Source organism: Mandrillus leucophaeus, unplaced genomic scaffold, assembly GCF_000951045.1.
Source record: "Mandrillus leucophaeus isolate KB7577 unplaced genomic scaffold, Mleu.le_1.0 Scaffold662, whole genome shotgun sequence".
In the NCBI taxonomy this organism is placed as follows: Eukaryota; Metazoa; Chordata; class Mammalia; order Primates; family Cercopithecidae; genus Mandrillus; species Mandrillus leucophaeus.
In genome coordinates, this window is record NW_012107164.1 from 143130 (window position 1) to 156988 (window position 13859).

General features: G+C 35.4%; 1 protein-coding gene across 1 annotated transcript in view; it reads right to left on the minus strand.

Moving 5' to 3' along the window:
- PAM (peptidylglycine alpha-amidating monooxygenase) overlaps window positions 1–13859 on the minus strand; it is a 279448-nt gene that overhangs the window by 116666 nt on the left and 148923 nt on the right. The window contains exons 4-5 of the mRNA XM_012001518.1: window positions 11409–11466; window positions 355–442 (exon numbers count right to left, since the gene is read on the minus strand). Coding sequence (XP_011856908.1) covers window positions 355–442; window positions 11409–11466 — 146 coding nt within the window. The remainder of the gene's footprint in view (window positions 1–354; window positions 443–11408; window positions 11467–13859) is intronic.

The window sequence follows — 13859 nt, forward strand, 5'->3', positions numbered from 1 at the left end:
GATGGTCTCGATCTCCTGACCTCGTGATCCGCCCGTCTCGGCCTCCCAAAGTGCTGGGATTACAGGCTTGAGCCACCGCGCCCGGCCTGGGGTCCTAGTTTCTACTGTTTCCATCTTTATGTCCATGAGACATATATTTATTAAGTCAGTGACAAAGGCTGATAGATATGCTCCATAGCAGACCAAATAACTGTGATAAACCATGATAACCACGTGATGCTAATGAACAAAGTTCTTTCTCTTAAAATATTCTGCCTATTTATTAACCAGTTGTGAAATACTTGCACAGATACACTTTGCACCTGTAAAACACATTTTCTACACCCTTCTATACTGTAAACCCATTATCCTTACCAGTAACTTCCAGTGGATGAAGGCATATTGCATCCAAAAAGTAACATATGATGGACAGTATCCATGCTGGCTCGAGGCTTGAAGTCAACTGTTATGAGAAAATAATACAGGTATGTGAATGTAAGTTACACTTCTGTGCACCAAAGTCACAAAATACATATTTGAACAGTTCAAATACCTGTATAACAAAGATGTTTTGATGCTCTTGTGATCAAATGCCCTGTTTGTATAAATTATCTTATTAAAGATAAGCATGACTTGATAATATGATTAGAAGAATAAAAAGGAAAAATAATAGGCTGAATATCACACCCACATACACACACACACACACACACATATTTTTTAAATGGAAGACCTCTTTTAAAGTAGTGAGGGCATTATATGGGTATTAAATGAAATCTGCAGCCTATGTATTCACAATATATTTCCTTTCAGACTTCAGTAGAGTGCTGAGTATCATAAAACACTGCACAACATTGTAGTGAAACAGAAACCACAGTGAGTGGTCAAAATATGAACACAAAAATTCATAACAGAAATTTATGACCATCTTAGAATAACAACAGTACTATAGTCACTGGGATATATAAGAAGAAGCAATTTACCAGGAAAGAAAAAGAAAAGTAGAAAAAGTATCTTCACAAAAATACAAAAGACATAAAATTACTGTCCTGAATAAGCATGGTATGCTTGTTAAAAGATATCAGAAGTTATACAATGACATTTCTCGTTTTCTCCCAATAATAGTTGTTGAAAGACATTAAAATAAATGCATAATTGAAAGAGAAAAAATTAAAAATAAATTATATTATTATCTATGAACTCCCTTTCCTAGTGTGGGTTTGGCTCATCCCTTTTCGTCCTCATCAAAATGCTGTCCAGTATGCAGTAGCAGTTCATGAGTCACCTTTGCACATAAAATACTAAATAGCTCCAAACTGATCTTAAATCTCAGGTGTGTGCAAAAATGCATCTTTCAGCTATTTTGGTCTGTTTGATAAAATTAAGAAAACATAACTTATTGCTAGAACGTGTATGTGAGACATTAGTACTTATAAAACAAAACAACAGCAAAAAAGTTCTACATCAAACTATAGCACCATGACTGGCAAAGTGTGTCTGATAGAAAACATAGCACACATGTGCCAAACCTACTGTGTGCCATCTTGGCTTACCAGTTTCTGAGGAGACAAATAAACCTTTCTTTTACTGCAATGAAAATAAGAACTTGAAGCCTAAAAATTAAATCTTGAAGTTTTCATACCATCATTTAAAATATTAATGAAGAGAGAATGGCTGGAAAATGGACTTGCTATAACTTGAGGCTTGGTTTTCTATTACCAAAGAATATAGTAAGCCTAAGAGATGAAAGAAGATGCTTTGGAAGGAAAGAATCACTTGGAAGTTAAAACTGTTCACAATTCATAGAAAGTCCCTATTGTCACGAAGCTGAAGTTTGTTAGCAAGAGAAACAGAAGAAAGAAGAAGGATTCTATATCTATAGACCACCGTCAAGTTGAGTGCAGGATTTCCTTCCTCCCTTCCAGAATCCTACCAGGGATCTTTCCTGGGGCAGAAAGAAAATGGAAAAAGTCCTGAGGTAGGAGTACTGGTCTTTTATTCACCTTGATTTTATTTTGGTATATGATACAATTTTTAATCTTATATTCATTTTTATTAAACTGCTTATATTACTTTATGAACATCTATAACTGTTTTCTAATTGTATCCTCCTCCTCCTCCTCCTACCTTTTTAAAAAAATATTCCCTCTGCCAATCCTTGAGAGGTTATCTGACCCCTCTGCTTTTTCAGAACCTGTGTAGATGACTACATGATTTCCTCCCCTCGGAAGATCTTATTACGGGTGGATAAATTTCCTATGACTGAATCATTCTTGGAATTTTGGTAATAAGCCAACATGGCCAAGTGCAGTTCATTCCAAGAATTAAATGGTTGGATGCAAAACAATGTTTCAAGCACCCGCTAAAAATTCAGGTGGAAGTATCCAGCAGAGAGTCAGAATTCTGTGACTCTTGTTCAAGAAAGAGGTCAGAGAATTACATATTTGGGAAGCATTAAAAAATTGAACCCTGAAGCTGTGAGGATGGATGAAAGTACCAGAAAGGGTAGTAGGAATCACACAGAAGGCTCAAGACAGTTTGGAGAAAGCCCAGGGCTGTCAGGGTCTGTTTAGGAGACACCAACAGTATCTTTTTTATACTAATGCAATGTGTATGCTGCTGTGAAACAAGGCAAAGACATTTCTGGAAAAATAAGGAGCTATTAGTAATTTTTAAAAATGAAATACTAATAAGCAAAAGATTCAGGTAAGGGCAGGGAAGAGAGCTGTTGATAAAGGGATAGATCATAAAAACAACAACATATAATCTCTAGCTTTCCATGAGGAAAGAAAGAAAATAGTTTGCCTGGGCCCTTGCTTATATAAGAGACTCTTCTAATTGTCCTTTGTAAAGTAAAGGGGGCAAATCTTAATTAATCAAAGTATAACTTCTCTAACCATTTTCTGATTTTTTTCTCCTTCTGACAGACATTTTTTCTGACATACATTTTAAGTACCACTTATTTATTTGCTCTACTTTGAACTCTAACTAGGTATGTGTTTAATTTTTGCTTCTAAAATGAGAAACAACTCTGTCTTTAAGTAGTAGAAAAAGAAAATTCTTCAGTTTCCTTTCACAAAAACATATTCTCACTGACTCACATATTCCTCTAGAAACTCCAGATCTAATTTAAATGCTAAGTATATTAGAAGTACACAGCAAAAACAAGCAACTAACCATCTTTTATCATATCCTAAAGAAAAAGTATAATATCTAAATATTTATATAATTATAGCTCAAAGTACAATTCATTGCAAGTTGAAATGAAAACTACCTCCAGCAAAAGGAATGTCAAATCAAAATGTAAATCTAAAATAAACAGTAGATGCCTTAAAATAAAGCAGCGCTTGGACAATTTCACTGAAGGGCTGCTGCCAGTGGTGGGGAGCGGCAGGCTGGGAAAAGATTAGTCTGACAGGTTCATTTCAGGGGTTTGCTACATTCCTGCTGATTATGCCTGGCTTTGCAAAATAAGACCCCACCCCTAGTGAATTCTAGGTCTGCTGGGCACGAGACACACATAAGACTATGCAGGAGATGTCAACAGAACACAAAATAGAATATGGAAAAATACTGTAGAATAACATCTTAAAAAGAAATGTCTCTTTTCTTTTTCACCCATCATACACTAAAGAAATAAAGGATCCAACGGGAAGAGAGCTAGAGGATAATAATGGAAACAACTGCATTTCAGTGTGCGATTCTGACAGGCAGAATAAACAAAGACAGCCTTGGGATGGTGAGAAACAGTGCAAAACACAGCCTCAAGAGAATGCAAAGGAATATTATATCCGATAAGATTAAAAGTGCCACTGACTCTTCTAACTCAATATTAAGATGACAGTTGCTTAAGTGGAAATGGTACTTCAGTCTCAATGGGAGCTAACAGTTCAGATTGCCTGATGTATGAGATCAGGGAACATTTTATAGGCGAGTAAGTCCTGGGAATGAAGTATCTTTGAAGGACTAAGACTCCAAAAAAGTGACTCACACACAGTAATTAAAGGAAATCTGATGACATTGAAAGCACACAGGTTGGAGGATTTCTCAAAGGATAATGTCATCTGAAATGAAAGACCTGAAACTATGTGTGTGGATGACATGTTGAAAAGAGAGATGTCTAGGTCTAAATTCCGGAGTTCTAAGCAAAATTTCTCCTCACTGCATGTGGTTGTTTGGGATTTATGGGCTCTTTTAAGTAACATCAGACTATAATTACGGCCACAAAATTCTCTAAGAACGTGACCTAGGGGAGAATGTCATTTAGTTCTCCATTTTTCCCTTCCAAGTGGATATCCAAGTCTGCATGTCAAATTTTGATTCTTCTGCCAGACTTAGGACATGGAAAGATTCTGAAGAACACACATAACCAAGCAGAGAAACCAGCAATTTTGGAGATATTCTTGTATATATAACCAGCTCCAAATTACCATTGGAAATGGCAGGAACAATTCTTTTTAGCTAAAGTATTCAGTAGAGGAATACTAAGACCACAGATAATTAACCTACTGAAAAAAAAAAAAAAGAACTGACTTGCAAGTTTGGATCTGAAGAACTTTGGCAATCTAGAATTGTTGCCTATATATATATTAGGGATAACCATTGTTAACTTTCTTTTTTCCTCCCAATGTAATCATGTTATACACTGTAAATAGCTTAGTTTGCATACCATGGGTATTTTTTACATGTTATTAAACAATTTTCTTAAGCAGCCATTTTTAGCCTGGGCTTTAAATTATAACCTGTGGAACTTGGTAAAAATACAAGTGCCTAGAGTCAATCTAGACCAGTCCCTCCTCGCCTCCCCCATCAACATCTCAGTCAAATCTCCAGCACTTATTCCCAGGTAAGTATATCATTTAAAGGTTTCACAAGTGAATCACCAGTAATTCTGACTATAGTTCCCATTTATAGTGATGGAATATACTCTATTATGTGAGCATAGTCTGAGTTTATCAACTCATCTTAGTTAAATTGGGATTGTACTGCTCCTTTAAATGTACAGGACAAACAGTAAAAGCAGGTTTCTTTTAAAATAAATTCATAAAGAATTTCTAAAGATAAAAATTAGTTGATATTTTAGAATTATTTTATTCAAGGAGACCACTGGAACTCTGTATTATATCATGTAATTTTAGCTGTAGCACCCAAAATCATTTTAGTGCTGAGATCTGAGGCAGGCATAGGAATTCTCTAGCAATTGTTTTCCTATCAATGATAAAGAGTCAGTATTCTAAGACTGTGTTTTCAAGCCATATTTAATATTGAGAGAATTGGGAAGGTCTGAGGTTCAAGAAAATATAATAAAAAAGATATGTCATGATTTAAAAAAAACATAAGCCCTAAAATCTTACTATCAACATTGAGTTTAGGATACAATCAACCTTAATGTTCATAATCTTGCAGTTTAGCCAAAAAGGTACAAACAAATGTAAAGCTCACAGCACCATAGTCTATTTTCCAGCATGTTAAAAACCCACCACAATGGCATATTACATTATCTCCCGCAAGCTTTCCCTATAACCATGAAGCAATTCTGTACTAAAATAAAGACCTTTTCCTCGAACATTTTTAATGAGAAAGCTTAATAGTGAAATTGTCATTAACTACTGCTAGTATGGACAATGATGTACCATTGGTAAAGAATGCTTATGGTGGTTTATGAGGACTTAAAGTTGCTGCCACCAAATTATCTAAGAAATAAGACAACTGAGCAAGCCTATATATTGAACATCAATTTCCAATAAAACAATCCTCACCTCTGAATAAAGAAATTTCAACACACACAAAAAACTAAATTTCTAGATGATATATCTTTTAAAATTAAACTCTATGATATATACCAAAGAATCAATAAATAGACTTCGTCAACCAAGCTTATGCAAGATTAAACAGCATAAGCTTCACTAAGCCCTGTGTTTGTAATGTCGTTCCTATAATAGTCCACTATTAATTTCCTAGAGAATCAAGCCCATACCCTTCTTCTAGCCTTTCAGGGCCATGCATAACACTGTGCCAGTCCTTTAGCTCACTACATTTCCAATATGGCAACCTTTACATCCATTCCTCATTCTCATCAGGCGGCCCCCTCACTTGATAATCACAACTACTAACATTTACTGAGGGCTTTCCAGGTGCCAGGCACTCATTTACTTCTCAATGACCTTATGAATCTGGTTCTTTGTCTTGCCAAACAGGTGAGCCTTCAGGAAAGAGAGGCGAAGTAATTTGTCCCCTAGTAGTATAGCTAGAAAGTGGTGAGGCTGGGATCTGAATATGGACTGTTCTGGCTCAGAGCTTGCTATTTTTGCCACTATATGATACTGTCTCTCATACTTGTGCCCAGTGTGTTTGGGCTTATACTGTGGGCCACTAAAATATTCACCCCTTTGCATATTCAAATAGGTCATCTTCAGAGGTCCAGATGAAATCCTGCGTACCTTCATCATGAAATTTTCTCTGACTAGACCAACTCATAGTGATCTTTTAAGGGTTGACTACTAAAGTAGTTCCTGCTGAAACAGCTAGCCGGGAGGAGGTGGTAGGTGGGGGAAATGTAGCATTTTAACATTTCTGCATTAAAATAGCTATATCAACATGTCAATTAATTTCTGGTGATCATTAGATGTACCTAATTGAAGACATTAGAAATGGTTCCTATTCATCTCTCACTGTTTTTTATTACTTGAGAAAAGCTGAGATGTTGGGTGTTGTCAATTTGGAACCATGTGTATTTGGGTGACCAAAGGATAGAAGACATTTAAGAAATACTCTGAGACTCTGAGACAAGGTATATAGCAACAACTTCTCCTACATGATTATGACCAAGAAAAATGGGCTTTATCTACTCATCAAAGACCTCTACTATATATGTCTTATTTGTGTTCTTCATCATAGCTCTTTCCAAGTAGCTTTCACTAAGAAACTAAGCGTTTTTCAGGGTGATTGGTGAAAAATACTCAGTGATCATCTGTGAGACAGAGATTACTCATTATTCATGTCGGAAAGAAGTCCTAGTTGAAGACAGAAGAGAAAGGATACTTAGTCAACTAACTGGAAGCAGAAAGGTAACAGAATGATTGCATGGGGATGAGGACTCACACACATGTACACACACATATGCATAAGCTACTCCCCTCTATTTACTGCTGCCAAAGCCATAAAACATGAATATACGAGCAATGTACTCTGCCCAGACCTTGGTCTTTATGTCATACTATCTAGTGACCCACAAGCATGATCAAAATTGAATTGTTCATGCAGTTCTTGAAGTATCCAAACATCATTTGATCATGTGCTTTGTTTAAGAAATGTCATATTTGGAACTATTCAAATCTAACTGTGCAATTCTGCAACAGAAACTGTTCTACATTCAAGAGAGAAGCCCAAGAAAATGAAAAACAATGAAATCATTAGATTAATTTTATCTGTTTCTAAATTCAATGGCTTCTAGCTCATTTGTGTAGTGCAATTTGATAGATAGGGACCTGTCATCATTCACTAAGGAAAAGACACAATTATTTACAGGTCATCCATGTGAGGGAAAGCAAGTGGATGAAGATGACAGTCAAATTTCTTGGCTGAGTGGGCTGCTGTCAGAGCCAATTCCTCCGAGTGTCTGTAAAACACCTTTTAGACAGCACCACAGTTCAGTGGTCAAATGCAGATATTATTATACTTTCACCCATTCAAATTCTATGGTTTCTTATTAAAACAACAAACAAAAACAATGCCCTAGGGAAAGCTATAATTTCGTTCAAAATATAAAACATATTTTTATCTTCATCACTGCATTTCTCTAAACACCTACTGTAATTCACATTCAGTAGTTAAATACAGATATATAAACACATCATACATGCTATATGTTCATATGTAAATATAACAGGCATATATACATATGAGTTCCATGATGACTGTGATGGTATTTGCTGAAAATTTAGAAGTATGTTTAAGATGGGTTATATAACTAGTATATAAACATAAAGCCAAAAAGTGAGTTATTCAAATTCAATTTTGACTTTTAACACCATCAAGAGAGTCTGTCCTAGTTCTAATAAACAATGTAAATTGTATTGTCTTTTGTAATTTTCTTCAGAAATTAGAAAAGTTCAAGGAGAAAGTCCTTTTTATATGTTTTAACACTTTTATTCTTGTCTACAATTCTACTAGCCTGTGACTTCCTTAAACACGCAACATACTTCATATCCCTATTACCCAATAACTTACATGCAGCAGAATTTTAAGTTTGCTGAATTAATGCACAATGGCTTTTCATAAGCACAAGCAAAACAATGATTCCTTATATTAGAATATAATTCAAGGTAAAAAGGTAAATTATCTACTATTTGAAATGTTGAGTCAGAAAATGGCCAAACAAAATCCCTTTTTAGTGTTCACTCATGTATTCAGCAAGCAATTATTGAGTCAGTGCCATATCCTGCTGGAATACAAAAGTTTAAAGAGGCACAGATAATGAAAACAGAAGGTATAAAATCATTAAATGTCTAAAGGAAAGAATAAACAAACAGAATGACTATGAGAAATAAAAAATAATTAAAAACAGAAAAGAACGAACAAAGTATTATGCGTTTTTACAGCTCTTCATTTGCAACCATGTCTAATCTCAGGATAAGGCATCCTGAGATCAGGAATTTGGGACAATTCACAAAAAGGCTATAGCTTCTGTTAGTCACCAGATGCCATCAGAATCCGTTAGAATGGAAAAAGCCTAGGTTACCCTTTAGGCAAAACTTTCACTCTGGGAGTCTGGAAAAGCTATGTACGGTCACTCTCCCAACATATAACTATATATCCAAGCCCCTTTCCTTCTACAAATCTTTAAATCTCCACGTATACTTGTTATTTGTTTTGTAAGATGGTTTGAGGTTTACTTTTCCTTTGGCAAAATTGGCCAGAGTGTATCCAGTAGGGAGTGAAGGTAAAGGAATGAAAGAATAATTGTATTTGATGTGAGGAAGGAAGAACGGTGCTGCTCTTGCTATATTTCAGCTCCACCTATGCAACTGATAACTTTGCTCATTTCTTCCTTTGTATCACTATCCCCACACCCAAATCTGAAGTACGACTAGGTTAATACCCAGCTAGTAAAAAGCTTGGGCAGATTCTTTAACCTCTCTGACTTTCTGTTTCCTTTTCTGAAAACTGGCTTAGATATGTTTAGCTTTCAGTATCTCAGTGTCTGGCAGGCCCTTAGTAAACAACGGCAGGTAGTGATGATGGTCATGGTCTAGCCATTACATAAATGAGAATGCCATACAAACTAGTATCTTGGCACCTGATTAAATCACAGATAGAGATGTTTCTGTCTCTGTTTCTCAAGCTATGAAATGAGACTATCTATACAGGATTGTCCTAAGAATTAATGAGATAATACATGCAGAATTTCCTTTACTTACTCTTTTATATAAATGATTATTTGCTAATTGTCCCTAGTTTTCCATTTTCCAGTTCTAATTTGTCTAGACTTAAACTTCTGTGGTTGCTGAATTATGTAAACAACAGTAACCACAAACCACCTGGGCATAGTTCATTAAAGGACTCACACAGAAGATGAAACAACCCATTGTGAATAGGGAACAAAAAGTTTCAGTATTCATGCAATCCTCCAAGTAATAAAGAAAGGAAGAAATACTGAAAATAGTTATTAATCTTAGAAGACCTTTTAAGGACCTTAGAACTTGGAACAGTTTAATCTCAGAAGAAAAGTGCCTAAGAAAGTATGAAAACATTTAGCACTCTGGTTCTAATATAGACCTTTATGTGTTTCCTGTGAATATTTTACTTGACTGAATATACTCACTTGTATTTTTTCATTTTAAATTATGTGAACGTAAACACGTTTATAGTAGGAGAGCAATAACACACAGGATATATATTTATAGTCCTTACAGTCACCGGTTCAAAAATCATATACTACCACCAATCTCCAGAAACAAACCTATTAATGTGAGACGTGTAATACTGCTGTAACACAAGACTACCATATTTACACAGGGGTGTAGGGTGGCCTTTTCTTCATACCCGGTGTGAAAACAGGACTCAAAATAACCCCTTCAGGGTTGGACAAAGAAAATATAAATTAGGAAAGAAAAATTCATGTAAAATTCCTTTTGTGAGTGAATATTATTTTCTCCTAGATCACCAAGTATGTGAATATGAAATTAAGGAAAGCTTTATGGCTAGGATTTTAATTATGAATTTATGTCCTAAATAATATTTAGTGTTACTCAAAGCACTACAATTAGAAACTTAAATTATTTTTGTCTTTAAAGATAGTTCAGGATATGGGAGCACTTGGCTTCCTAACTTTTTCTTGGTAATGTCCAAATATTATACAAAACAACCTCATCAGTGTTCAACTTTGTATGGTCTTTCGTTCTTAGGAATTAACTATGCAGCAAATTTTGTTGAGAGTGTTACTAAAGGTTGTATTTTCTGTTGTGATTGCCACCAACGTATGTGAATAAAAAAAATGCACATTGCTCTGGCTTTGCAGGTCTATAATGTCCATTCCTGTGGGAAACACCTCATAAAAATTCATCCTCAGACTGCCCCAAGGCTACTGTACACATTTCACAATTCACATAATGGCCATTTCAGACAGCCCACTTGAAGATTAGTCTCAAGGGACCAAAGTACTACTACCATCACTTTCTCTCCAAAATCAACATCTCAAATGTTTTAAAATGAAGCAGAGAAAAGCCAAATACATGAATAATTTGCCAATCACAGCCCTTCCCTAAACAGTTAAATGTCTGTCATAAGGGATGTTTAAATGGAAACAACCAAGATGGAAACAGATGGTGCTTTGTCACTTTTCCTCTCTGATTTAAAGGTTCAGTTGGGGAAGAATCTGTCGTTTAAGCGTTCTCTTATTCTATAATACAAACAACAAGATAAACGTTCTTTCTTCCATTTCTTTTCTTTTCTGGCTCTCCTTTCCCTTCTCATCCCTTCCTCCCTCCCTCCCTCTTTCCTTCCCTCCCTATCCATCTACCTGTCTGACAGGTAAAATCTTACATTCACCAATGTTGATTCTAAGTGCAGTCAATTTATAGCATGAACCAGCAGGTAAATAAGCTGTCTGTTGAGTGGAGCGGAATTAAGCATCCTGCCACAGACAGAAAGCCAATACTATACAAATGGGACCACACAGGATTGGCGGCCATCGACATCTGCATGCAACTCCTTAACTACTATTACTCACGAATCTCTCCAGATACAGTTTGTAATCTTTCCTCTCAGAGGCTCTCTCTAGTTTGTTTCTGCATTAGGCATGATAAATGCATTTTAGAAACTGACAGTAAAAGATTAATATGCTCATAACCCTCAAAGAGAACCTTTCACTGATTTCAAATCACTGCCCTTCATTCAACTGCTACTCCCCCAATCCAATTAATACTTACTCACGAAGGCTTCCTCATCCACTGGTAATCGCATCGACATGCAGAAGTATGTATCAGACTATTAAAAAAAAAAGATTAAAAAAATCCAAATTAAACTCTTGCTAGTAAGGAAGAAACAATAACTATTAAAAAGTGGCTTCTATGACTGTAAAAATTACTCAGTGAGGGTAGGTTTCCTGCTGAGGGCTGAGTGGCAGGTTAGTGGAAGGGCTAAGTCCAGAACTTAGATACCCTAAAAGTTTGTCTAAGACTCTTTCCTAAACAACTTTAGATTCTATTTATAAAACCAATCATCATGAGTGGTATTTCTAATACTGTCTAAGTTAAAAGGCAAAATTTTAGAGGCTTTTATAAAAAGAGTAGAACAATTTAATGCACTCGCTTTTAAAATGGTAGAAGTTAGTTTTGACCATCTTTGCCATTTGCAAAATTAAATATTTAATTTCCTGAATCATTTTACAAATGCCTCAAATATTAGAGAAGTACAATGAATAAAAGTTGATCTTAAAATTGATTATTTTTGGTTGCTCTCCCTTAATTTTATTTTATGTAATACATTGAAGAAACCAACATTAACTCAAGCTATTGTTTCTTTTCTAGTTATTGGTCTCATCTAAATGGTCAGTTTTTCACTATCAAATATGTTAATATCAAGAATTTTTAGTGACAAAAATTACAGTTTAAGGAGAATAAGATTCAATGTATTCCACTTCCTTAATGGAAATCCATACACAATTAACTGTGTGCTATGGTTAATAATATGCCCAATACAAATATAGGTTGCACTCATTTAATAAGTCATGCTTCCTGGATTATTACTGCACAGAGCTGGAATAATCAGATTTCACTAACATGGATAGAAATCATTTGGTATTTCTAAACCTAATAACTAGCACCAAAAAATTGTGAATTTTGTACCTATGTTTCTACTTCTATGTTAAAAAACAAGGAGGTTCAAGTACACATCAAACAAATATCTTAAAACTTGAAAAATTACTGAAATGTGATTTATTCTTAGTTACTACTTTTATATATGCCATTTTCTTCTCATTTCAGCATTGTTTCATTTCTTAGAAGTCTTTATAATTTAGATTCAACTTTATTTTGCCAATAAGGAAACATGCTGATTTTGTCTACCCTCTCCTCGCAATACATACACACACGCACACACACACATTAAGAGACATGAAGAAACACATTAGCATAGTTTCTAACAGCTCACAGCTGCACCCCTCATGTGACCCCATCACCCTTTAAGGTGCCCACCCAAGAAAGTTCAATGCTTCCAGAAGATTTTACTATTTGTTCTAGCCAAAACCTGGTAACAAGCATAAACCTCTGAACCCTCTCTTAGAGCAGTTACTTCAGAAAGCTTGCAACTATAAATCCTTTCTCTGTTCCTTTGAGATGTAAATCTTCTACTACCCAAAAACGTCTTCTTACATTCAGGGAGATAACTGCACAGCTCTCAAGTCCAGTAGGCACCTTGTTCTAATTGACACCACTGCCTCCTGTCATAAAGACATAATGAGTTTGCTTCTTCTCCCAAATAACAAACCCAGATGGCCCAGCCACATGGACCAGCTCCCTTTCACATCCTTCAGTGCCTTTCCCTCAGCACACCCCAGCTTCTAAAAGGTCTCCTCCCTTTTGTTTTGGCAAAGTTAGGTTCACTTCACACTGGACCCACTTCCCTACTGCAATAGTTACTACTGAATAAAATCTATTCTTACCACTTTAAGTGGTGTTGGCTTATTTATCTTGGACACCAACAAGTGCAGGAGCTGGGATCTGAACATAGGCACTCTATGCATTATACTAATATATTCAAGATCATTCCAAGCAATGTGACAAATAATGACTTAAAAGCAAATACAAAAGTAAATTTAAAGCACCTAAGCATATATTTACAATGAAAAAGGATCAAAAGGTTATGATGAAATGAAAAGGAAACAGAACTTCTTTTTAATTTGGACTAACAGGTTTTGATTTTACTCTATCTTTGATTTTATTGTAAGTCATTTCATCGCTTATGGAATAGGGAAGTTACAGGCATACATAGATATATCAAATTTAGCAAGTTGGTTCTCAATTTAAAAAAATTAAGTACAATGATGGTTACATAAAATACAGAGAATAAAGGAACCTGTTATTTATACTTATAATTCATCAGATCCATACTATAATTATTATTTTTTACCATCAGCTGCCCAATTTAAAATGAGAATAATTTGAAAATGTCTTTCATCTAGCAATTTCTATTTTTTGGCTTATAACTTATCTAATACTGAGAATCCGTTCAGATTTCAACTATTTCTTTCCTAAGTTGTTAAAGCCAGTTGAAGAAAGAGACAGGTGGGGGAAAGGGACGGGAGCGGAGAGGAAAGGAGAGGAGAGGACAGGAGAGGAGAGGAGAGGAGAGGAGAGGAGAGGAGGAGAGGAGGAGGGGAG